We start from the raw sequence: 27,528 nt of genomic DNA, 5'->3' as shown, positions 1-27,528 counted from the left end.
GAAAACAGAAAGTTGTGAGACTCCAGGATTCAACATGTGACTTCTAATTATGCCCTGTACTGGACCAAACAAATAGTATTAGAAACAATGCATGTTTTTTTTTTTTTTTTTTTTAAGAATAGGCTTTCCAGTATGGACGTGTAAATGGAAAAACACTTGGAGAGCTCCCCCTAGTCTCATTTCACGTAATGAAGATTTGAGTTTCATTTAATAAATTCCCTGTACCTCCCCATCTTCCCATCTGTTTTGAAATGATTCTCATATTTAGATGGAAGATCAATAGAGTTGCCTTGTGACCCCATCCCGTCCAAAGCAACGTTGTCAGTAATGTGGTGACATTGAGGAAAATAACACAGGCCTATCTTCAAGTGGGAAGCTGTGTCTCATGTCACAGGGGGAATCCTACCATGGACTCTTCTATTGAGATAAGACACATGTTGGTAACATACTCTGATATATGGAGATAACTTTAACAGGAGGTGCTTTGAGGGAGGAAAGGGTGAGCTTTCGAGGGAGGCTATCTTTGAAGTTATTTCTTTTTACAGTTAGTTGAACATTTTGGGGAAAATGAAAAGGTGGAATGTGGCCACATTGCTGCATAAAGGAACCCTAGGCTTTGCAGCCAGAAAGACATGGTAGATTTGATACCTGTGTGACACCTGATGAGTGAAACTCAGTTTTTCTCCTCTTCAAAACAGGCAGGCTGTCCCCTCTGCATTATGGTCACCAGGACCCCATGAGCTATCATACCAAGTATGTAGTAAGTGCCTGCCTCTTACTGGACATCCAGTTCATTCAGGTCCATGTGCCTCTTGAGTATACTAAGCCTGGAGGAGGAACAAGACATCAAAAGAGAGGAAGTAATGAATGGGAGGCCAGCATTTGAAGGCAGGCATTAACCATGTATTGGCTGATCAGGACCAGCACAGAGTGCAACTCTGAGGATCCTATTTGAAAAGGGAACGTCCACCTCACAGATGCCAGAGCTCTCTTGACTTGAAGTCCAAGAATAAGCAGGGTCCTATGGCTTGAGGCTCTATCCACTGGTTCCCTGTGAAGATCACACCCTTTCCTTATGACCCATTTTTGAAGATTCCTAGGCCGTTGTTTCTGTTCTCTGTTCAGCCTGATCCACCCTACCCATTGTCTTTATTTTCTTCGTGTTTTACAAATCTTAGCTTCAGGACCACATACTCCTTCCTTCCCTACTTTTGTTCAGGCTCCTTTACGATCCTTGCCTTTCCTTCTGTGACTAATTCTCTCTCTCTGTCTCTCTCTGTCTCTGACTCTCTCTGCATCTCTGTCTCCTTACTTCTTTCCCTCCCTCCTTCCCTTCTCTTTCTTCTTTCCTTTCATTTTTCTCTCTCCTTCTCTCTTTTTTTTGAATGATTGTTTTAAGTGGGGTCACTGGCATGTAGCCAACACGGCCTTTGCTGTATAATTTAGTTTCATGTTCTGTACCCAAGAAACATGTAAAAATTGTAAACAGCATTCATTCTCTGGGCCTGTAATGCACTTAGGAAGCAAGAGCCAGGCAAGCTTGCTGAACCCGCTGCTTCAGTGGTATTGAAGTCTGTCCTTCAAACCGCATGCTCATTTCTCTAGTCTGAAAGTAAACTTTCTCAAGCCAGGCCCAAAAGAATGGCTTTTAGGGGAGCTGGGACTTGGATGGGCAGAGGATTTGTTTTTGTTTGTTCACAACCTCATTTTTGTGTGTTTGTCGCCAAGCCCCTTAACCCCACTCTACCCCTCCCTGCCCTTATTTTTCAAACCTAGTCTGCATGTGTTACCTGTAGAGTCAGACCAAAAGGACTTTTCTACCTCTCCCATACCTGCCATGGGTTTCTTAAAGCAAAATTCTTCAACCAGTTGTGAGTACCAGGAAGTGCTAGATACATCTGAGCACACATCTGCATCAGGGAAAAATGGGCTCCAATGGGCTCCCGGAAAGGCAGTCCTGCTGAGGAGCACACGTCTGCCTCAGAGCTTTCTGCCTGCCCCAGGGCCCTTCCTCAAGCCAGACGCATAGGAACAGTTGGTAGAAAGGGACATTTGATTAGTATCTGCATTTTCCCCTTTTTGAGAAAGATTCTCCCCTCCCTCCCCCTACAGGGAACACAGGCTTAGATGAGATCTGATCTGCTTGTAGACACTGCTGTAAGGAAAATGGTTGCTACCTGGTTTATGTCCACACCTGCAGTGCAGCACCTGTCAGTAGTAGATACAGAAGTAGACTGTCAATGCCATGTGAAACAAGAAAGGAGATTAACAGACAAATACCAAGGAGCTGATGCCGGGATTGTATTTAAAAGAACACTGCTTGTTCTTGCAGAAGACCCAGGTTCGAATCCCAGCATCCACATAGCAGCTAACAACTGTCCGTAACTCCAGTTCCAGGGGATCCAACAGCCTCTTCTGATCTCCACGGGCATTGCGCGACACTGGGGCACTTACCTACATGCAGGCAATACACTCATACACATAAAATAAAAATAATAAATAAAATAAGGGAAAAAATTGTGTCATTGTCAAGAACTCTAGACCAGCTAGCTCTCCAATGGAAGTTCCCATGTTGGTAGGAATGTTCTATATGAACACTATTTTATACAGTAAGTCTCCAGCCACCCATGAATTTGGGTGGGTCTTAAAATGTGGCTCATAAAACCAAGAAGATAAATTTTGAATTTTCATTCATTTAAATTTAAATAGCTGCAGGAGAGTGTGGGCTACCCTATAGACAGATATCATGAGGATTCAATAAAACAGCACACACAAGGTACTTGGCTTGTTCTCTAGTCTGTTAATCAAGTTAAATCATTAGACCTAAACCATGTACCAGGCATCACACCAGTAAGGAATACTGACTCTCATCCTCTCAACATCCATCAGTTGCCAATAGATTCTCAGGTAGGGCTAGGACTTCCTGACCCCCATCCCCATTCATGCTGGGCCTCTGTCTCCGTTAGGTTTGTACAGGTCTTGTACATGCTGCTGTAAGTGCTATGGGTTCATATGTGCAACTACATATGGTGGTATCCAGATAACAGTTTCCTTCTATTCATCTATATCCTCTGGCTCTTGCAAACTTTCTGTGCCCTCTTTCGTGTAGATTGAGCAGACTCCACGGAATGAATGCACATTCAGAGGCATTTGGGAGGCACAGATCGGGACTGATAGGCCTTTAAAAGATAAGTAAATAAAAGGATAGATAATAGGAGGACATGCAACTGGGGAAGGGTTTTCGGGGAGGGACTAGAAGGGGGAGAGGGCCTGAACATGATAATAACACACTGTATGAAATTCTATAATCACTAAAATTAATTTCAAAAAAAGGAATAAACCATATAGTGGTAGTGGTGTGCCCACTTCCCAGGGCAGGGACAGAGAGGCCCTCACAGGCTCTACTCTAAGGGGCAGAATAGAAGAGTACATATGGTTCCTGAACCCATTTTTTAACTATCCTATGCCATTTTCCACAAGATCTTTTTTTACCTTCCATCTTTTTGAGACAGGGTCTCCCCATAGCCCCAGCTGGCCTGGAACTTGCTATGTAGACAAGGCTGGACTCAAATTCACAGAGATCTGCCTGCCTCTGCCTCCCAAGTGCTGGGAATAAAGGCATGTACCACCACACCTGGTTTCCACAAAATCTTTTTTTTTTGTCTTTTTGACATAGGGTCTCCCTGTAGCCCCAGCTATCTTGGAACTCACTATGTAAAACAGGCTGGCCTTGAACTCACAGAGATCCGTCTGCCTGTGCCTCCCGAATTAAAGGCGTGCACCGCCACACCCAGCCCAAAATCTTTTTTAACCTCCTCTCTCTCTCTCTCTCTCTCTCTCTCTCTCTCTCTCTCTCTCTCTGATGGACTAATCATTTTGTGATTGGAAATCTTAAAACTTTCATCTGCAGCTATGGTCATGGAAGAATGTTCGTCTTTGGGGTATATTTCATTTATTCACAAGAAATACTGGTTTCCATGATCTTATGCCTGTAAAGCTTTCAGTGTGATTTCCCAGAGCCTCTGACATCCCCAAGCCTTATAGCAGGCAGGGCCTGATACAGTTGTTGCGAGTTTTTCTTCATAGTTTAGGTACACAGGTTTCAGACAAAATCGATAACTTGGGACCCCTGGATGTACCTTGCAATTTTCCTTTCCTCCTCTCCTCAGACATCATCACCAACTCCAACACTTTTTTAAAATTTGTTTTTATTGAAATTTTGTGTATTTCAAACGGAACTCTGAGACAATCTTAATCATCTTTATACCTCCATTCCCACTGGTTCCCTTCCCTAGCTCCCCCCACACCCACCCACTGGAACCCATATACTCTGTCATCCATGTTAAGGCCTACTGTGTGACCCAAGTCAGTGTCCCTACACATTCCCCATTCAGACTGACTAAGATCAAGAGAACAAATGATACCAAATGCTGGCGAGGATGTGGAGAAAGGGGAACATTCATTTACTACTGGTGGGTTTGCAAACTCATGCAACCCCTATGGAAAGCAGTGTGCAGAACTCTTAAAAAAAACTGAAAATGAACCTACCATATGACCCAGTTACACCACTCCTTGGCATATACCCAAAGGATTCATCCTATTTGTAGAGGAACTTGTACAACCATATTTGTTGCTACTCTTTTCACAATAGCTAAGAGATGGAAGCAAACTAAGTGCCCCTAAATTGATGAGTGCCTAACGAAAATGTACATCTACACTCGGAGTTCTACTCAAAGGTAAAGAAAGATGAAATAATGAAATTTTCAGGTAAATGGATGGACCTAGAAACTGTTATACACAGATTTAAAAAACAAACATATTTTCTCCCTCATATGTGGATCCTAGCACCAAATTCTTATATGTGAGTGTGTATCCAGATGTAACTGCAGGAACCAGAATAGTGGAAAGGATCCAAAGACATAAAGGGAAAGAAAGACTCCAACACTTTTAAGGCTTTCATTCTGTCTCTGGGTCAAACATCTCCTTTTACATGTTGCCTCCTCTGCCCACCTCATTCCATGTACACCTGTCAGTCTTCTGGTGTCTCATGATACTTCTTGGTATAGTCCACCAAGCCTGAGAGCATAAGCTGCCTATTAGTTTGCATTGCAATTCACACTAAATGGAAGATGAGCAACTAAGAATTTGAGTTCTACCTTCTGTCTAGGTATTTCTCATGGCTAGCATAGGGTCTCCATACTTGGAGGGCACTCTGAGAAAAATTTTCTGGTTTTATTGAGCAACACTGTTATAAACTACATGTGCTCACAACTGTACCTTTGTGTCTGGGTTGAATACACAAATTGCACCTGAAAGTGTTCTGTTATGTGTTTGTGTCATAATTCCCCATGAGTACCAATGTAACCAGAGCAGTCTTGGTCTTCTGAGTCACCTGGTTAATCCATCACATTAAAAAAGCTGGAATTAAGGAGGAAGGGGAAGAGGAGAGAGTTCAGTGTTACCCTGAACCCTAATGTGCTCGAGCACACTTGCTTCTCTGTGCTCTGGGATCAGTCCTTACCTCAAAGCCTGCAGAGTTTTCCTCATTCTTTTGCTACTGTTGGCTCCAGCTTCAGGCATATCATAAACTCATGATAAATATTACGAATAAGCATCCCCTTTACCAACAGCTTTGCATAGATAGTAGGAAACCGCTTTCAGAGGCTAGACTCAGATATAGGCTCTGCTCTGCTCTTCTGCCTCCTGATAATGTAAGGTCAAGGTCTCATGGACACCCCTATTAGCTTCCTGCAGACTGATGAAAACATTAAGAATGTCTTTCCACTTTGTGAGTCTGCAGAGTGGTTTCCCAATAAGAGACTAAGCATAACAAGGCGGGAAGGAATGAGAGAGAAGGACAGACAGACAGACAGAAAGGGGAATATGGGCTAAGAGTTAAAAGGGAGAAGAAAAGAAATAGAAACTCCTTAATAATAAATGCCAGTATTAGTGACAACATAATAGCAACAACAAACCTTCATAACCATAGGATGTATGAAAGGCTCTCAGAGTAATGATTCTGTGTTAGGAACTCTATACTTTCTCATTTAAACCTGCCAACCATCCTTTGACACAGCTACTATGATTTTCACTATTTACAGGGAAATAAATTAAGATTCTGAAATAAAGCCTACATTTGTCCCAGGGCTAAGGCAGGGAAATTTAGAATTTGAACCCAAAACTGTCTCCCCAAAGATCCAGGGAAAAAGAAAGAGGTAGGGAGGAAGGAGGAAACACGTGCTTTCTGATGTGCATTACATATCTGTATCTTTGTGTGTTCAGAAGCTCGCTGAGTAGCAGCTCTTCAGCGTACCATCATCTCATTCTGCAGTGGAGCAATGTAGACTTAGCAACAGGTTGCACATCATGCAGTCAACGAATGACAAAAGCTCAGATGCCAACCCACACAACTTTGATCTTAAAATGTGTGTGGCTTCTGCTGCTCAGTGGAAAGATCAGGAAAGTGGCAGGTGTAGGGATGGTGGAGGGCTTCATCTGGGAGATCCCAAAGTCTGCTGCCAAGGTTCCACTGCTATGCACAGATGTGAGCTGACCTGGCCAAGAATGCCACTCAGGGAAACATCACCCCAGAAGCTCTCCATCTCTCATAGGACTCCACAAATCTCCAGGAAAACACACAAGCCCTGGGCCTTGGTAGACAAAGCCTCCCTAGCTTGTGCATAACAGGTCTTATCCTTATCTCCAAAATCTGGAATGCCAGGCCAGAACATAATGTTATTCTTATCCTAAAGACTCCTTTTTTAAGCTGGAAGGTCACTGGTACTTTGTCATCAATTTCAGTAACTCTGTCCTCTGCTCTTTGCATACATCGCTGAAGGGCATCCTTTGGAGCCTCTTCCAAGGAGAAATGAAGCTGCAAGCAACTCAGGAAAGTTTTCTGCCTCCTTTATAAAGGCAGAGAAGAAAGAAACATTCATGCAGCAGCTACAGGGGGGCATCAAAGGACCCAGAGGTTTGCAGTAGGGAGCAGGACCCTGGAGCAAATATACCAGACCTGACTATCCTGACATCTGGCAGGGGTTCTCTGCAAGCACTGTGGTGCGTCCTGCATCTTGAGTACAATTTGTATCACATGATCTTAATTTGTAAAGCTGGCAATGAGGAGGAAGGGAGAGACAGAAGAAAACAGAAAACAAAAACAACCTGGAGACTTTTAGTTTTATGAACTTGAGAAAATCTTGTTCTTTCATGACACAGATGTTTTTAAGTGAAAAATCACTCCTTTGACCTTTCTGAATAAGCTGCTGTGGTCAAGGCTGCCATTAACCACTGCTCAGCTATTCACAACCAAGGGTTTGGGTGACCAGGAATGGAGCTTGGATGTGGTCATTGCTTTCTTATTAACCCATGAACATCCAGGGGCCCCCTAGATAGGTAGAAAAAGAGACTGGAGGCTTCTGGCTACTTCCTCAATCTTTGAGCTGGGTGGTGGGAATTTCCTCAGAGTAATACTGTTTTCTAGAGCTGGCTGTGTCTCTGAAATCTCCTTGACAGCCAATGAGAGCATCTTTGAATTAAAGATAACTGGATTTGTAATCTTAGCCTTTGCTATCTAAATCTCAAAGAGGTAGTCTTGGAGCACTGATGAAGAGCAGAGGACATTGCCCTATCCTGTTGTATTGTGGTATGGAAATGGAATGGTTTTTCAGTGCTTTCTTATACTAGAACTGTCAATATCTCCAGGCTCTGAAAGTAAATCCACTATGCTTCTGGATTCTTATCTGGATCAGGTGATGCCTCAGAATGCTTAGCTACCACTGACAGTAACGCTGTGCTCCTATCTAGTGCTGAACATACTTTCTGCTTGAAGCAAACAGAGCCCTTTTGATCTGATCCAGCGTTTATACTTCTTTTATATAATGATCTAGAATTCTTGGTGCTTAATTGCTTTCAATATAATTGCAAAATAGTGAGATTTGAAGACATAGAAAGTTAATAATATATCTCCCCAACCCCCAAATAGCATGGGATCAGCATCTATCTCCATCCTTAATGGGTCTGCTAGTGACATCATCTAAGAAACTGACTTTGTCATGGCCCAGTCTTTTCTCAAACCTCCTTATCTCCACTTCTCAAACCTCCTTATCTCCACTTGACACGAAGTGTTTGTGTTTCGGCCCTGGCTTCAGGCAGAGTTGACTTCAACACCTTGCTTGTCCATGCCCATCCCTCAGCCTTCATGGACCTTGAAGGCAGAACCAAGCATCTCTCTATGCACGTCTACTCATTTAACTCTTAACCCCCCTGTTTCCAGGAGTTTGGGGCCTGTTTTAATAAATTTATCTCTCTACTGGTATTGTCTTGTAGGATTCATTTTTCTCGTAGGAATAAAAAACTCAGCACATACAAAGAGCTAGAGAAATGTATGAATTAGTGAATGAATGAAATAAAAGAGAAAATTTTAGTTTTTGACTGAAAAGGGAAAAATAAACCTGGATTTTTTCAAAAGAAAACTGACATCATTGGAACACTTACCTCTCTCCCTTTAAGAACACTATGAAGTCCCTCATCTCATTTTTTCTGTCCCACCAACAACTTCTGGAATTGAAATTGGAATTCTGGCATCACCCATCAACCATCTGGCTGGGGATCCCATGCCCCACTGTTGTGGGACATTAGGTAAACTGGACAGCAGCCTCCAGATGTTAGCAGTCTCTGTTATTTTTTTCCTTGCTTTTCAACAACAATAGTAATAATTAAAACAAACATAGGCCTTGTCCCCTACCCATACCCCTAAAATTGCGAACAGGTGGGCCTAGATGCTCTTTCTCTTCCCATGCAAGGGCCTCCTTCAGTGTAGCACAGGCACTGACCCTTGGCAAGGCCTGCCTTTTTCTGAGCCACCTAGCCATGCCAGACCTTTGTGAATCAGTCCTGGGGCTCCAGTAAGAGATGATAGCTATGCCACGGGAAGTCCCAGAGCCAGACTTTCCCCTTTCCCACCTCCCACCCCGAAGCCTTGGCCTCTAACTTAAATGGATGTATTTTGGAGAACTAGGTGGCTTAAGAGATTAGTAATGAGATCCCAAGTCTTTCAGTGCTAGGTCAGGAGTTCAGAGGCAGGCCCTGGGTGACTGGTGAATGGCATAATTAAGGAGCTGGGGGTAGCCTGTAAGGGCCCCTGTGAAATGAGCCTGGACAGGCCTTTCATGGCTGCAGTTGTCAGCTACACAAAAGCCCACCACCACATCCGACACTAATCACTCTCTCTTGTTAGAGGATTTACTAGCTGGAGGAGCCTGAGCCCCTGCCCGGTGCCTTTTAAATACTAGTGTCCAGTGACGGCTCTTGTTTGTAAAGTGAGAGAGCACACCAACCCCATAACATGGACACATGATAACTAACATTTCATGTGCTGTAAGTTGGAGACTAGCATCACTTTAATGATAACTGCCACTGATGTGTTTACCCATCTGAAAAACAGAATATGAATCTCCCCTGCTCAAAGGAAGGATGGAGTAATGGGGGAGAGGCTGGAAGGGGGATGAAGCATCTGGGTGTTCTGTCATCAGCAGCATTATCACCAGCTTTGCCATGACCATCATTTACATCATGTGGGCCTCAGTTTCCTTACCCGTAGAATGGACTGGGACTAGAAAATCGTCTTAGACTAAAACAGACAGAAATAACACCCAGGCTTTACAACCTGCTCTTGACAGCTGTGGCTCTGGGGTACTGCTTATCCCTTCTGAACCTGAAGGCAGCAAAGAGGAGGGAGACAGCTGTGGAATAGTGTCCATAAAATGTGACTAATCTGTGCTTGGAACACAGAAGCTGGCCAGTCAATGAAAGCAAGAGAAACACTGGCTTCCTTAGCTTCATGGATACTGTCTTAGAGTCCAACATAAGCTTTTTCCTTAGAGGAAGACTGAGATGCCCCATTTCTGTCCATCAGAAATCCCGAGACTGTAGCTAAGAAATTAAGCAATTGAGTGAGCAGTCTACAAGAATCAATTCTGAAACAATGATTCTGAAACATTTCTTCTCCATGAGACTTATTTGACCCACCTGTTAGCCATGTTAGTGTGGAACAGTGACATCTATGGGAAAGCTCACCTTTTCCTCAGGGTCATTTGACCAGCCAGGCTCTTGCATCCCAAATCACAGGAGTTCATATTTGTAAGGAGGAGCAGGTTGGACAGTGTTAGATCTCCAAGGTCTATGAAATACAAACTGTGTAAGGGAAAAGTCCCTGGAGCAATGAGGTGCTAATCAGCCCTGAGCTGAGACCCCTGGCTGGTGGGCCTCCAGTGCCAAGTTCTCTTACGGGGCAGTGTCTCTTGGCTGAAGGCCCAGAGATCTACTGTTATTTTCAGAACTCCAGGGGTGGGAAGGAAGCATCTCTCTGCCCTGCTTACCTACCTTTCACATAGGAAATGCTTCTTTATTTGATTGTCTGTCCATACCAAATAATAAATCTTCAGACTGAAAGAAAAGCAACCTGCCCATCCCCCTTCTCTCTGTCTCTTTAAGGCAGGCATCAAAGGGGGAAAGCTGCTCCAGAGGCCTGGGGAAAGTGATAATTGTTTCTAATGGTTGGTGAAAGAGAGCCTGCTCCCCCACCCTCCTCTTCTCCCTCCATTGTTATTAAGTGTGCAAAAAGGAGGTTGGAAGACAGGGATTGGAGCTGTGTGTGTGTGTGTGTGTGTGTGTGTGTGTGTGATTGTATATCTGTTAACCCTTGATTGCCTTCAGAGTTCAGTCGGTTATTCTGGATTAAGGGGTAGAGAAGACAAATGAAAATGGGTTTAGAAATGGTGAAAACAACTCATGTGGGAGAAGACCTGAACCTGGATGGAACACTTGAGTGGCGTTTGCTGATTTTGTGCATCAGCTGAGACAACCTATGCAGTGCTATTGCCATTAGCTAATTATTTTATCCAACTAATACTCTCTTAGTGTCTACTTTGGGCTTTCTCTGCTCTCAATATTGACTATGTAATGGGTATGACCTTCAGCCTTGCCCTTGATAAGCTAATGGTCAAATTTAGGGAGCACAATATAATACATCTTCTAGACCAGTTCTGGCCAATTGTGAGTATCTCTCTATAGTGTTTGATTGAATGTAGAGACCAATACTAAGAGAGGAAGGATGCAAGGTTGGATTAGTGGTGTCTGTCCTGAGCAAGAAACTGGGAATGGTTAGTACCTACATTACAGCTTTCCTTCAGCTGGTCCAGAAGGCTCAAGGGTCATTGTACTTCAACTATGAGCTTGTTTCTTATATGGGAGGTAGGTGTAACTCTAATTTCTTTCTTATGGGGTGTTTGTAAGGATTAAATATGATAAGTTATTAAAATAGGGTTTGTGGAATACTGATTCTAGTTGTCAGCATTATATTTCATCATATCACATCCTTGTGTGTCAGAGTATGGACTGCCTACCTTTGGAATAATCCTGGGCCTCCTGGTCCCTTCTTATTACCATGAGATCATTATCAACATTGGCTTCTTTGTACATTGGTCTGAGTCTATGGTGACCTGGGCTTCTAGGTTGAGGGCATCACCCATAGGCCACATGGGAAAGCCACATCAGTTCAATATTAGAAGTATTTAGTGAGCCAAGTTAGACTCTGATGGAAAAGATAAAACAGGCATAGGCACTTTCCTTGAGGTGCATGCTGGGAGTGGGGGTGGGCAGGCAAGAAACCACACTCTAGGTATATGACCCCAAGTGTGGAACAAGCCTGATTTAGGTTAGCTATGAGGAGGGAAGGGAATAGTTAAGCAAGTTTTGTTTGTCTCCTAGGACTGGGTGGACTGATCAATGTCTTTCAAAACCTCAAAGCCTGTATTTCTCAAATGCTTATTCTCCACAGTTATTGTGAAGGTGAAATGGTGTTACAGGATAGGTACCATCCTTCCTATGTGAGTAGACCATCTTTAAGAGCTGGTGCACATTGCCACTGGCTAGAGAGTCATGAGAAGGGAGCAAAGCTGGGTTTAGGGAGGTAGATTTGCTTTTCCTGGGCTATGCTGTGTTCAGGCTTCCCTCACCAGTCATAGCCCTGGCCTGGTAGGTTGCCTCCTATTAGTCTTTTTCTCCTGCGTTCTTCAGGACCCTGAGATTTTTGTGTCTTTTATCAAGGAACCAACTTCTGCCCCTCTTGAGAATTTGCAGTTCTTGGGTAAAAATAACTTGGCTCTGGAACTGCAAGCCTGAGGTTAAAATGTGGCCTAAGGAGAGATATTGGGAAACACTGTCTGGCTGTGCCTTTGTGTGCACACTTGTGGGTACACATGTAGTGTTGTTATCACACCCCTTCCTCCCTCTCCCTTTTTCAGTGTTTTTCTGTGAAGTCTGTCACAGGTTCTTCTGGGTAGAAAGAGGAAATTGGAGAGGGTAGACCAGAGGGTGGAGGGGCGTTTCCTCTTTCTCCTGTTTGACAAAAGGGCATGGAAATCTGTAAAATTGAAATTCAATGGAAACTTCATGGCATGTCCCTGTGTGGGAAAATACCAGAGCCCCTACCCCCCTGTTTTCCCTGTCTCCCCGCCTTTGTGTACATCGTGTGTGGGTGGAAGATAAACTGGATTTAAAAAACCCTTTGAAAACAAGTCATCGTTAACTCCTGTAATTGAAAGCAGTCGTCTACAAAGGTGGGGGATGGGGGGGGGTCGTGCTGGAGGTGTTAGTGACTGACAGCACATGGAGCAGATGAGAGTCACCAGGTCCTTCAGCCATACACCCAACTTCTTCTGCAGACCAGTCTCTTCCTCCAGGGTGACTACTGACCTATCATTGAGTCTACAGAGATGCCTCGATTCTTCAAGCTCCTCTCTCACCTCTCCATTACTTCCCCGTCTATAGAATGTGATGCTTAGCATAAGAACTTCTAAGGATCTTCCCAACTCAGACATTCAAGAATCTCAAGCTCTGGGTGAAGAATTCCTCCAGCTCAGTGGTGGCACACAATTGCAAGCACAAAAAGGGACAGGAGCGTTCAAAAGTAAAGCAGAATATTCACTGCTAGACTGACTGCAGTAAAAGTCTATGTTACTCACCTTTGTAGCTGGAAAATTACGTATCAGCATGAGCATGTCAAAAACAGGGCACCCATAAGTCTCAGAGGGTGACAGGATGTCACCTGGTCCGCAGTGAAATTCTGTTTGTTTCAAAGTCAGCCCTCTGTTCTATGACATTCATTTGGAAGAGAAAGCCAAAACTGGCAGCTTGTCAAAGCTGAAAAGCCCTTTGGAGATGAATTCATCTCACTCTGTCCTTCTGTAAGTGGAAAGGGTGAGGGTCAGAGAAGTGGGCAATTGAATTAGTTCTAGGAGTCAGGTCCCTTGCCTGGCAATCCAGGCTCTTCCCACCATCTCACTCTACTCCTAGGCAGACCCACAAAGGCCTACTTTGGTCCATTGAGCCAGTTTCTATTTAAGGAGCCTTAGGAAAAGACACAAGGAGAAATTCTGAGTCCGTCCACCCTTCACGTGGCTGGCATTTAAGATCCATCTAGCATAGACATATAATTCTCCTGTTGGATCCTAATAGAAGTCTTGGGTACGGATAAGCTCTTTGCCAATCAGCATCTATGGTTGATTATGGACTGATTTGAGTCTAGATTTGAATCCTGGTTTCACTCAAACTAGTTACTAGTTATGACCTCAGCAAAATATAGGGCCTTATCTATGAAATGAGTAGGAATACCAATCCCCACCTCACAGGGTAGTTATAAGTAGTACACGATTAGGACATATAGAGTGTTTCTTCTTACTTTTATTTCCTCCAAGATAGCCTCAAATTACTAAGTAGCCCAGGCTACCTTTGAGTTTATAATCCTCCTGCCTCAGCCTCTTGAGTGGTGGAATTATAGGCATGCACTACCATGCCTAGCTTCATATAGAATCTTAGTGCCAAGCTTAGAATAGGCATTCGGTGTATGCTACTAATGCTGCTGTTATTTTTCACTGGGCATCTATTATTTCCTGTATCCTAGGGAATCTGATGGGGTTTATTTGAGTATAAATAAAATGTCTTTCTCATCTTGGAAATCTTTAGGCTTTAATGTGGAAGTCTGGGCTGTAAACAACCTAACTGGACAGGCATTGTAACTAAGGTACGTGTAAGGAACTATGTGGGCACATAAAAGACAGCAATTAATTCTGGGTGGGCAATGAGCAAATGCTCTCAGAAGGATGAGATATGAGACTGACTTTGAAGTATGTGTAATGTCTCACAGAATAGGCAAACTAAGGCCAGGATCTGTGTCTAGGCATCAGGCATGTATGTGTGTGTAGGCATCATGCAGGAAGTCCATGATGTTTAGGAGAAACAGTTTTCCAGTGAGAAGGATGTACAGTGAATATGGGATGCCTGCTTTGAGGGCATCTGGTAACGAAGCCGGTAGAAGACTGAAGCCAGGTGACAAAGGTCAGTGGCTTCTAGGAAAATTTCCATCCAATGTGCATGGGCTACAATGTGGTTAGTTTTCCCCTTTGAAACAGGGAGTGAATGTGGAGTGACTGGAGGCAAAAAGAGTAATAAACCATTCCCTCTTCTCTATCAGGGGAAGCTGAGGCTTCCATCAAATCCAAGCAACAAGTATGTCACTTCTTGGTTAAGATACACAATGTAAAATCAGAGGTATCAGCCTGTACCTTCTGGCTCTACCTACGAGTAAACACGTGATGTTGAAAGCACCATTCAGAGTCTCTGAACCTCAATGTCTTTGAGGTAAATAATGGGATAATGATTCCAACCTTGCACGGTATTTGTGAGGAGTAAATGAGATTCTGGGTGAAGAGGATTACTGTAGGTTCTAGGGTCCTTAACAGTCACCCAATGTAACCACTCTCCACAGATGAGGAAACTGAGAGTCAGAGAAATATTTATCTTGTAAATAGCCCAACCTGATCTAAGCTGGAGCTCCCATTTCCCAAGCAAACACAGATATTAGAGATTATAAGTGCTCTGCTGAAGAGGGAGTCCCCTCAGAGTCAAGTGGGAAAAGTCACTTTGGGCATCTTAAGTGCTACTGTTAAGGGCAAGAGGCACATGCCTTGGGCTGGGCTTCCTGCAGAAGAGAGTGCTGAGAGTTCCCGCAGCCCTGTCTGTGCTCACTCTTGTTCTTCTGGAGGAAAAATGAGAAGTCTCACTGGAGCTGTTTCTGCACAGCAAAGGCAGGATCGAGAGGGCACAGAACCTCTGGGAGAAGCATGTGTGAAAGCTAGGAGACAGGGATTGGCATTTTCATAACAACTTTGCCCCCTACCAGCTGCATGTCACTGTGCAGGACACCACTTCTTCTTACCACTGAAAAGGGAAGGCTCTCCACAGATGACCTATGCTAGTCCCATTTAACCAGAGAACTACACAGGAAGAAAATAAAGAGGCAGGGAAACAGCCCACTGGTAGAGTGCTTGTCCAATACTTGCAACATTGTGGGTTGGATTCTTAACATTGAAAAAAAATCACAAAAAAAACACAGAAATAACCACAATACAGACACACACACACACACACACAGACGCATGCACACGTGAGGAGAGAGACAGAGAGCAGAGACAGAAATAGATACTTTGCTCCTTAAAGTAATGAGCAGAAGAAAGTGCAAAATACCCCCTCTCTCAGTGTCAGAAAGGACTGCCAGAAGTGGACTGAGCTGTCTAAAAGTAAGAAAATGCTGGATAATCCCTTTCTAACTCTGAGAGGATTGAAGTGAGGATGCTTGCCAGCCAAACTGTGTTTGTTGTCTCCCAGCACCATGCTTTCGCCCTCTACTTGAATATCTTATTCATTTCTTTATGCATTCATCAAATATCAATGTTTTTGGTCACAATTTTTTCAAGATTTAATTTTGTTATAGTAAAAAGCCAACGGATGATCTAGCCTCCTAACGATGCATTAAATGTGCGGCACAGTGGTGTTAACTACAGGTATGTTGGTAAGCAGCAGTCCCCTAGAACTGAGCTGCACACCATTCAGTGAGCCCCCTTAGTCCTTGGTACTCACCATCTATCTTTGAATCTACGAATCTCTTTTGGATGTGTCATATATGTGGACTCATGAGGTATTTGTCCTTCTGTAACAAGCTTGTTTCATTATTTATTTTTAATGTTTTAATTTTTTATTCTTTGACAATTTCACACACATAGGTACAGACGATCGGCCATTTTCACCTCTCACACCCGTTTCTCATGCCCCTCTCTCTTTCCCATCAAAACCCTTCTTCACAATAAGCCCCCTCTTAATTTTTGGCATTTGTCTTTGACTCATTGAATTTAATTTGGGTTGTTTGCAAGAGCATTAGTGGGAGGTTGTTTATGGGAACATGGGAAACTTGTCTGTGGTTGCAACACTGAAGGAAGTGACACCCTTTCCACCAGCATCCACTAACTGCCTGTACTCCCTTAGTGAGGGAGGGGGGTCCCACGCATGATGAAATGACAAGCCCAATATCATGCAGACCTTGTGCTAGCAACCACAGGCACAGTAAGTTCATGGGTACACTGGCATATCGTGTCCCAAAACAATGCTTTGTGGCATTACTCCTCAACCTCTCACTCTTCCGTTCTTTCCACCCCTTCTTCTGTGATGCTTCCTGGACCTTAAGGGGAGCGACTAAGATGTCCTATTTGGGAAAGAGAATTCAGCAATCACTTTTTCTATGCACTTTGATCAGTTGGGAGTCTCCGCATTAACCACCACCTGCTACAAAAAGCAGTTTCTCTAATAAAGGCTGTACTTCCTTATCTAGTACATAGAAATAAGCATTTAGAAGGCAGTTTGACCGTATGTCCACTTAGGAAAACAACAATATTAGGTTCTGTCCTAGGGCTTATGACCTCCCCAGTCTCTGGCCTTTGCCAGCTTTGCAGTAACTAGCTTGAATTCTCTCCTGTGGACTGGTTGAGTACCCCTATAATCATTACACCATTATTGTAGAAAGCTTATTTCACAAAGCGTAATGTATTCATGGTTCACTCTTGTTGCACGTGCCAGGGTCGCCACCTCCTTAAATAACATTCCATTACATGAATTTACTACAATGTTTTCTTTATCCATGCAGCTGCTTATAGACATGTAGGTTACTACCACATCTTAGCTATTAGGAATAATGCTTCAACGAACATAGGAATGGGAAAACAGAACAATTAGGCTCAAGAGAAGCACATCTTTCTCTCTCTCTGGAAACTCCAAGCCTAGAGGCCACCATTGTTTCCAGAATACCCTTGCTGTCTTCTGCAAGCAGGTGAATGATGCAAAAGACTACAGGTCTTGTTCATAATAGTGTGACAGTGAGGAAATCAATGTTCCTGCCACGAGTGCCCTGATATCTCTCGAGTGGGATGTCTGGGGTATACCCTATCATTAGAGTTTGCCCTGCAAGGTTGGGAAACAGAATGCCTTTGCTTCAGATTTTGGAGTTATGTAAACTGAGATGGGGGGAAGAGGTTGAGAGAGAATGGAAAGTACCTGGAGTCAGTGTCACTGAGCAACTGGAGGAATGGAGAGGATGAGTGAGAGCAGAGGTGCCCATTGTGCTTGTAGGGAAAGACTAAGTCCATTGGAGTGTATTAAGTACGCATACCCCACAAAATATCCAGGAAAATTGTCATTGCTCATTAAATCTTTATGGAATTGGATCTACATTTTTGGAAGATACAAAGACTGTATGGATAAAACAACCTTCCTATAGAATCAGGATCCAATTCTGTGGCCTCTACAAGGCTTTATTCTCCCAGTACTGGTGGGTCTGATATGCGTTGCATCCTCAGTTCAGGCTACTGAACAGGCAAATTTATGCACTGTCCATAAAAGCAGGAGGCTTTTGAGGGTTGAGTCTCCCTCTCCCTCCACCTCCCCAGGAACGTATTTCAAGATCAACTGAGAGCTTTGGGCAAAGTTCAACTGGATTTATTTGTTCCTTTCTGATCTGCTTTGACTGTCCCTGGTCAGGATTACAACCAACTTGAAACAAACACAACTAAAAAGGTAAACAAGGGGATGAAATAATAGCAGTGTGTTCCTCTAAGACCCTGTCTAGTGCTGATAAAGCTGAGGAGATAAAAGGAAATCGTATTTAAGTAATAAGAAAGCTTTGTTCATGTTGGCAAGTTCTCTGACCATGGATGCTTTAGATGCAGAGATAAGACCCCCAGCTCAGAGTTCAGAGATATGCTACGACATACTCTGCGGGGAGACAGGCAGCTAAGAACACAAGGAAAATGCATTCCAAAATGATACATGTCGAATTGCTGGCCAGGCTTTCAAATGCCATTGATAGTTTATGCAAAGTCTCACACTGTTGTAAGTCATAACACAATCTATTGGCTGCTCTTCCTAAACCCAGTCCCAGTTATTTTGAGAAAAATAAATAAACTGAAAAATGTCTTCCAGCCCATTAAAGTGACTGTGTTTTATCCTTAGCATCGGTACCTAATTCTGGACAATGTGATAGGTGATTCTTGGCACCTTTGTGCTTTAAAATCTCCCTATGGTATTGAGTAAGCCAATATTGTATTCTCAGGCTTCACTGATTCTTGGAGCTAGAAGGAAACTTTGGCCATCAGTGGGTCTTAATAAAACAGTGAAGTCATTTTCTTCATGAACTATCACAGGATAGCTTGGTATGTAAAGTAGAGCACTGAAGCTCCTCTTGGTTCATATTAAGCTGACCTCCAGGGCAACAGCAATGTGGGCTTTGGGAGTCCATGGAGGAATCTTTGAGTCTATGGCTGACTGAACATTCAAATGAGCAAGATCAACTGAGATCCAAAGGTATAATTATACCTCAGATTTTCAGCAAACATGAACTAGAACCAGTTCTCCTTAGTACAAAGCCAGCAACTGAACTTTCTAGGTGATGCCGCATGTTTCTGAAAAGTTGTCTAAGTGATTTATCTTCCTCCGAAGTTTCAAGAGTAAATTAATAAAGATAGTAATGCGAAAGGACCCGAGAGCAGCATATGTACAGCTCTTGGCATTTTATTTGCAGCTTTAAATAGGAACATGCTCCAGTAATTTTATTTAAAAATGGAAGCATTTAATGCTGCCACTGTCGATCCCCATGCAACTATGTCTTTTTAAAAATATTTTATTTATTATTTTTATTTTATGTGTATGCATGTTATTCCTGCATGTAGATAAGTGCACCCATATCATGCAATGCCTGTGGAGGACAGAAGAGGCTGTCAGATCCCCTGGAACTGGAGTTACGGACAGTTGTTAGCTACCATGTGGGTGCTGGGATTTGAACCTGGGTCTTCTGCAAGGACAGTCAGTATTCTTAACCACTGAGCAATCTCTCCAGCCCCACAACTATGTCTTTTGTTTGAGCATTGCTTAGCATCTCATTTTTGTAAACAGAATGGAGACCTGACATTTTCTTTTTATATTTTTGTTTTATTTAGTGATGTTTTGTTCTTTGACAATTCCACACATGTATATAATGTATTCCGATTACTCTTTACCTCCCCATCCCTAGCAACCATTCCTCCTCCCGTAATTCCCTTTCCTACATTATTCATGGTTTTTTTGTGTGTGATCACTGAGCTTAACTGGGGCCAACTGTGTGATTATGTGTTTGGAACTATCCACTGGCGCCTAGTGGGTTCACCAGTGGCTATGCAGCAGAATACAGTGACTCCTCCTCTCATAAAATCCACCAGGAGCCAATAGTTCAACAAGGAGGGGTAGAGGCCTGTGAGCCCCTCTCCTATCCATGATGGACTGTTGACAGGTCCGGTCTGTGCAGGCTCAGTGTAGGTAACTGAAACTGCTGTTTGTCTATGACTGCAATGACTGTCCCAGGCTAGAAGACGGTGCGTTGCAGCCCTTCGCCCTGTCTCCTAGCTTGTGTATTCTTTCTTCCTCCAGTTCTGTGATGTCCACTGAGCCTTAGAGGTTAGATTGTGTGATATAAATGCCATGTGTAGAGATGAACATCCAGCCAAAGACTTGACAGTTTCTGAGTATCTCTAGAAGTCACAACAACCATCTGAAGAAATGGTGGAGGGAGGGCCATTTGAGTTTGGCCATATGTATAGATGAGATGCTCAGCATGTTAAAAAGGAGGCTGGGTGATGTCAAAAACAAGAAGGATCGTCTGTTTCAGAAGAACGAGATCTAGTTCAGTGCACTGGAGCCACCGTGCAAAAACACACAGTTAAGGAAGTTGATGCCGATAGTTTTACACCTGTTTTTTCATGGCTTTATAAGCCAATGTCTTGGAATTTTTTCCTTTTATTTGAAAAAATAAGCAAGCGTGCTATGTTAACTATGCTGGCTTTGAACTCTTTCCCTCAAGTGAGCCTCCTATCTCAATTTCCCAAGCCGCTATTGTTACACGTACATACCTCTATGCCCAGCCTGGAGGTCATTGTTCTTTTCTTTTTAATTTATAAAACTACATGGAGTAATATAAACCAAAGAAGCTGTTTATTAAGCATATATACCACATAACAGGGGAGTATACTATCTGAGTTGGCAGTTATGCTAATCTTGCTTGCTTCTACTTTCTTTCTGTAAGATAGCATACTGTAGCTAAGATTACACCATTTCTCCCTCTCCCTGATACCAGGGCAGCTGCACTCTGAATTTTGTCTATGCTTTCTCATGATACATTCAATTCATGCAAATCTCAGCCACATACAGATCTCTCTCTCTCTCTCTCTCTCTCTCTCTCTCTCTCTCTCTCTCTCTCTCTATCTCTCTCTCTGTGTCTCTCTCTCTCTCTCTCTCTCTCTCTCTCTCTCTCTCTCCTTCTGTCTCTCCCTCTGTGTCTGTCTCTGTCTCTCTCTCTCTCGCAGAGAGAGAGACAGAGAGAGAGAAATTTGTACATTTTTTTTCACTGTGTGACTTTGCCAGCTCTTCATGTTGGTGACCAACTCCACTTGCTCTCCCCTAATGATTGCCCTAGGGCCACAGTGTGAATCTAGTTAAGTCCTCTTAATGTCATTTTGTTCTGCATAATTCCACATGTGACCTTTTCACATTTTTACCCCTGTCCTCAACAGGTAAACATATGGACTATTCTTCATTTTGTCTTTCTATATGAGTATATCTAAGTATATTACAGGAATGGAAGTATCTGATTGTTCATAACTGTTCATTTTGCTCTCTTTATTTATGTGTTTGTGCTGTTTAGGTTGAGACTGATCACCTTGCTTTCCTTTTCCATAACTTTCAGGGTCTTGAGAACTCTCTAAGGCAGCCTTATTTCTCAGATAATAATGCCATGATCTGGAGGTATAAAATGTCAGGCCCAAACTCACAGGGGAGTTTGAAAGAGGGGTCCTATCAGAGATCAGAGGAAAGTGCTAATTTGAGATAATCTTCTGTCAAATCTGACCAATCTCAGTTCTTCCCTTTCCCTGCATGAGCTATGTGTTCGGATGTGATTACTTGCCAAATGTTTGTATGTTGTGCCTCTGTCTTGTGCCCATTTCGGTCCCAGGTGCTTGACTGATAAGTTTCTCAATAAATAAAATTAGGATGAATTGAATCAATCAATAAATGGGATGACATTTGGAAATGTAAGAGACTCTTCTAAATTAAAACACTCTACCGATGTTTAAATACTTCCTGATTCTTTTAATGCACTTGACTATTAGGTCTCATTGAGGATGTGTGTGATGTGTTGCAGATGTGTTTGTGACATATGTTTGTGATATGTATCTGATATGTGTGTGATGTGTGCCAGATGTGTATGTGTAATCTGTTTGTATGTATGTGCTGTTTGGGTGATGTGAGTGTGTGTAATCTGTATGTGTATGTATATGTGTGCTGTGTTTATGCCTAATGTGCATATGCATGTGATATGTGTGCTGTTTATGCCTGATGTGCGTGTGATGTTTGTGTGAGATGTGTATGTGTGTGATGTGTGTATATATGTGATATGCATGTGATGTATGTATGTAATGTGTATACATATGATTTGTATGTGTACACATTATATATTGTGCTATCTATGTGTGCATGTATGTGATATGTGCATCCTTATGTGTCGTGTGTATGAATGTGATGTGTATGTGGCATATGTGTGATGTGTATGCATTTGATGTTTGTGAGATGTGTGTATGATGTGTATATGTGTGTGTGTTGTGTATGTGTGATGTTCATATATGTGTGCATATGTGTGTGATATGCATGCATGTGTGTGTGTGTGTGTGTGTGTGTGTGTGTGTGTGTGTACTGATGGAATTGCTTTTCCTTGATGATGCAGAAGCCACAGCTTATGTTCTCATAGTGATGTCTTGCCATTATACAGCTCTACCACAGATTCAGGCCCATATTCAGTGTCAACTCCTCCAGGATTTCTTCCCGGGAGAAAGACCTTGTCTCTCTGCCAGCAATTTATGCTGCTTGTCCTTTCCCTTCCAGTGTCAAGGATTGCTTCTACATTAGAATTTGAGCTTCCAGAGAAGATTTGTGTCTGTTCACCTCTGCTTTCTCTTGCAATAACAAGAACAAACTGATGGACAGTAAAGGTTTGTTAAATTCTCAAGATCATCAAAACACTATCTTTTCCTTCATCTTTCTCCAGGTGTGTCGAACCAAGGTGATAGATCTCAGTGAAGGCATTTCTCAGCATGCTTGGTACCCGTGTACCACCAACTATCCCTACTCTCAGATGGCTCAGACCACTTTCTGGCTGCAGGTAAGCCCTGCACTTGAGAACCACACATGTCTAGGTTTGGAATCCAGGAAACACTGACCATTGTGCTGACTCTTTCTCGAGATGGTCCGTCTACCCACTAAAGCTGTCCATCTCTAGGGATGGGAAACAGAAACTTGCTCATGCATTGCTTCCTGAAAATGAATCCTGCGATTGCTCATGGAATCCCGCCATTCAATGCTTATATTGGCAAAGACTTTGGATATTTTCTATCTGCCTTTTATTTGTTATTCAAGAACTTTAAAAATTATCTTTTCCTACGTGATATCTTTACTGATCTCCACAGAAAGTGGCCATTTGTTCCCCTCTAGCTCTGCACATACTTAGTCATCTGCTAGATGGCAACTGTCACATGGTGTTTCACAGCTGTATGTGGATCCATCTTCCTGTCTAAAGACCATGGATTGTAGTGATTTTAGTTTACTTGTTACTGACCTACTTTAAACTCCATGGTTCCCAGAAGTGCAAGGATCATGCCTTATTTGGCTTTATAGTCTTGGGACCTAGTGTAGAAGCTAACATAGATGACTGATGGGTAATAAATCTACCATATGGGAATTGTGTGTGTGTGTGTGTGTGTGTGTGTGTGTGTGTGTGTGTGGTTTGCTACATACCGTCCCTATGCTAGACACTATATTCCCCTTGTCTTGTGAGAAACTCACAGTGATCCTATTTAGAACTGAAGGAACTCAGGCTCAGAATGTTCTAGCCAGCCATCAGCATCACAAAACAATTCAGGAGCAGAGCCAAGACTGAAGGAGAATTTCTGACCACGGCGTCTGGCTCCTTAGTACTTGAATTCTAGTCCTCCTCCTTCCCATTGAGGGAACTGGGTGAAACAGAAACATTCCTCTTCAGTCTGCTCTAATGTGGCTGTTTCCTTACCTCGTAGCTGGGGACATACATGACCCTATCCTGTCTTCTTTATTTCAGACACACTTCTCTCATCCAATGGTTGCTGCGGCTGTTATTGTGCATCTGGTGACCGATGGGACATACTATGGGGACCAAAAGCAGGAGACCATTAGTGTGCAGCTGTTTGATACCAGAGACCAAAGCCATGACCTAGGCAAGCACGTTCTTCTGGGTTTGGCTCAGCTTTGGTACTCCCGTCCCTTTTCCTTTCTCTTGCATCTTCACTGTTTGCAGTTCTGGTTGTCTCCATTGAAATGAGGTTTTGTGTCTAGAGAAACTTGGGTTTGACAAATATGAGGGCAAGGAGTCAACAGCAAAGCTTTCCCTTCAACAACCTCACCCAGGCGCCCACAGAATCCTCAGAAGATTCTGTGAAGAAGACTGAACAAGGGACATTTTCCTGCCATCCACATGGACAACTGAAGCCTGTTGGAAGACATTGAAAAGCCACATATCACACAGAAGTCAGAACCCAGAGTAGTCAGGTTTCAGGATAATATCCCTCTCTAGTAGGTGTTTCTGGAAAACCCAAGAGAGGCTGTGTGCTCAGCACATCGAGAGAATATCCAAGTGGGAGTAGGGATTAGACAGCTTTCTATCATGCTCAGGAGTGGGAGACTCAAGTGAAGAGTCAGGTCCTACCCTCTGGGGAGCGGCCCTGAGCACAGAGCCAAGTGGGAGAACAAGGGCATGAGTTGTCACTTATACGATTCCTCCACATAGTCACTAGTGTCCTGGTATGAAGAAAGGTCCAGCTTCAAAGCTGAGAGTCATTCAATTCCATATCCACCAGTGACTCACTTTAGAAATGTGAATAATTTTCTTGGCTACACAGCACCTTACTCCAAGCTTGATATTCTTTGAATGCATGGTAGGGACCACCTTATGGTCAGGGGCTATATTTCTTGTCACAATACTTGACACTAAAGCACTTCCTATTTACATCGAGAATCCAGTTACACACTTCTGTATCCATCTACCCTGGAGATCTTGAGGCAGTCCTTGCAAATGTTTGGAATTCTGGATCAGCCCCGGAGTGTGCACTTCAAAGCTGTGTGCACACATTGTGCAGGAGAGCCCATTTCAAAAACCCCTAAGAAACCAGAAGACAAAGGGTCACTTCAGAGTTAAAAAGAAGCCAAGGAGGCAGAGAAAACTTTTTTGTTTTCTTTTCATGTTTATTTGTTTAATAGTTTTAAAGGCAAAGGAAAAACATATTAAGAAGAAAGAGAAAGAAAATCCCTTTGGACTGCTCTGGATTCCTGGGAAATTTTCCGAAGTCAGAAGCAAATATTTTTATAGTCATCCTGGCATTACAAACGACTCTGAGCAGAGGTTGCTTACAGAGAAAGGAGACATCAAGCTCATCAGAAGTTCCTTAATCCTGCTGCTGGTGTCTGAGGCTGCAATGGTCCCTTGTCCCTCCCCATCGGACCTTCCTGTTCTCTGCCTCCCCAGTACCCAGCAGAGAAAAGCAGAGAAAGGACACCTGATGGACTTGTACTTCATCCTTTCACAGGGAGAACGCTCCTATCTGCTAGAAAATAGTATTATACCATTTTTCAGATGTAGAAATGGAGTCTTAAGCGCTTGCTAGAATGCCAGCATCAGCAAATAGCTAAACTAGAATTTGAACCCAGATCCACCAAACACTGAAGGCCACCTCTGTTCCAACCAAATCACTTCCTCTCTCTCCAGTCCACGTGTCTTTTCTCTCTGCTGCTAAACCTGGGCGCCTGCTACCAGTACTGGAAAGTATGGAGGATTCCTGACGAAGACAGACTTGAATTCTACTCTTGCTTGGTGCTAGAGATGTTTGTCTGAGGGTCTGCGCGCTTCAGTTTCCCTCGTCGATTGGGCACAGAGCTGCTCCCCCACCTCAACCGCTCCCAGGGATGCTCACAGACCTGCAGTTAAGCCATGAGAATGAGCTTTTCTTTCTGGGAAGGGCTTGCTGCTGTGAATGGTTCCCTCACCTTTATGACTGGCCAGGCAGGCAGTCTGAACACCAAAGGCTCCGTCCATCAAGCCCCTAGGCAACGTGGGAGGGAGAGAGGGCCATGGATGCTTGGCTGAGGGTGGCCATTTGGGGGAGGGAGAGAGGCTGTGGGCACTAGGTGAAGGGAAAGCTTAGGGGCCAGGGAGGCAGGGGGATTGGAAAGATTTGGAAGCAAGAAAAAAGGCAGACAAAGAAACTTTCAATCAAACTCAAAATCCTTACTGGCCGCCCAATGGTGCTTTTGTGGAGTGACATGAAAGGGTCTGGGGGCTTCGGGAAGGGCCCGTTGGGGAGGGCGTGACTGGCCTTGAGTAATGAGTCTGGCCCCTCGGCCCTCTGTCTCCCCTGACAGGCCTCCATGTCCTGAGCTGCAGGAACAATCCCCTGATTATCCCTGTGGTCCATGACCTCAGCCAGCCCTTCTACCACAGTCAGGCGGTTCGTGTGAGCTTCAGTTCGCCCCTGGTCGCCATCTCGGGGGTGGCCCTCCGCTCCTTCGACAACTTTGACCCTGTCACCCTGAGCAGCTGCCAGAGAGGAGAGACCTACAGCCCTGCTGAGCAGAGGTAAGGCAACCAGGGCCTCCTCACACTAACCCTGGATCATTTGTAGCCAAGTAGAGACAGTCTAAAGTTGGGCAGCCACTCCTGTTGCCGTTAATGTCTGTATTTCTTGGTTCTCCAGTCTCTGATCTCTGCCCAGTTTGGCCTTTGGGATTGAAGGGTCCACAAGTCCCTGAATTCCTGGAGTGAGCCAGAGAAGTGGGATGTGTGGTGGAGAGACACCCTCTCTCACCTAGCTTGTAGCTGTTGAGTTGACAACAGGGTACAGGGTGATCTGGAAACAGCAGTTTCCTTCTCTAAGCCTCAACAACCCCATCTGAATAAATTAGGGCAGGTGGATTGCCTCTTTCAACTCTGAAATATTAGAATACTCTGCTTTGTAACTGGCACAGGCAGGAGACATGTTCCTCCTCCGTTTTGACTGGTGTGCCTAGTGTTGCTTCATCCTAGTTCACTGCCTTTTATGAGGAGTCCTCCAGTCTTCTGCAAGCTGAGCCCCTGAGATTCCCCCTGTGGTCTAGGAGCTTGTCTTTTAACTGCATAACATCACTCCATTAGCGCCTTTGATCTGGCATCTGTTAATGCTCTCAAGTATTGCTGCGAAAGGATGGTATTTCTTCGAAAGAATAAGAGCTTTGGGAATACGCAACTTGGGCTTGAATCTCCACATCACAGCTTCTCAGAGGAGTCATTTCTGTTTTCTGAGTTTTACTTTTTCGTTTGGGGACACATAGGTGATAATATCTGCCTCTTAACATGATTGTAAAGGTTAACAATTATATTATAGATAAAAATAATCTTGCAAATTGGTGCACTATGCAAAGTTAATGTATGAATGAAGACTATTAACAGCCTGCTTTCCAACCATGAGGATGGTGCCTCTGTATAGAGTTCTGTGTACTGTTCTGAAAGTCAGAAGTGGAAGAAGCCTCAGAGATTATCTAGGACATCCAACACATCCAAACTTCAGTGTCACCATCTGGGATTCCAAGGCCCTGAAAAGAGAAATGGTCTAGCATTGCCCAGCATCTCTCAAGTTTGTTTAATGAGATCCAGAGGGAGAAGGAGGGTTTGTATGTTGGTGGACTCTGCAGAGTGAAGCCCTCTGCAAGGCAATTTATCCCTGCCCTGTACACCTGGGGGCAAGGAGCAGAAAGAGGAATGGTGATGGGAGGGGGACCTCAGACTTTCCCACGCCCTTGCATGCACAGAGGACACAAAAGGTGGTTGCAAAATCTACATTGTTTTACACCCACAGCTTCTGTTGTGCAAAGTCTGTTGCAATCATTGCAATGCAAGAGCTCTTTAAATATTCCTCAGTGTCACATTTCACTCTACCGGGGCTTTTTTATCCCTAGCTCTCCAGATTCAGTAAAAATAAGTTAATTTTTCGAACACGGGGAAAC

At 43.7% G+C, this 27,528-nt stretch overlaps 1 protein-coding gene across 1 annotated transcript in view; it reads left to right on the top strand.

The window, feature by feature from the left end:
• The window catches only part of Pappa (pappalysin 1), a 252,646-nt gene that overhangs the window by 163,911 nt on the left and 61,207 nt on the right, over positions 1-27,528 (top strand). The window contains exons 11-13 of the mRNA XM_008833486.3: positions 22,514-22,627; positions 23,579-23,714; positions 25,912-26,125. Coding sequence (XP_008831708.1) covers positions 22,514-22,627; positions 23,579-23,714; positions 25,912-26,125 — 464 coding nt within the window. The remainder of the gene's footprint in view (positions 1-22,513; positions 22,628-23,578; positions 23,715-25,911; positions 26,126-27,528) is intronic.

The sequence above is a fragment of the Nannospalax galili genome, unplaced genomic scaffold (genome assembly GCF_000622305.1).
Source record: "Nannospalax galili isolate Female #2095 unplaced genomic scaffold, S.galili_v1.0 scaffold34, whole genome shotgun sequence".
NCBI classification, from domain to species: domain Eukaryota; kingdom Metazoa; phylum Chordata; class Mammalia; order Rodentia; family Spalacidae; genus Nannospalax; species Nannospalax galili.
Note: the sequence above shows the minus strand (reverse complement) of the source record. Positions and strands in the feature narration are given on the sequence as shown.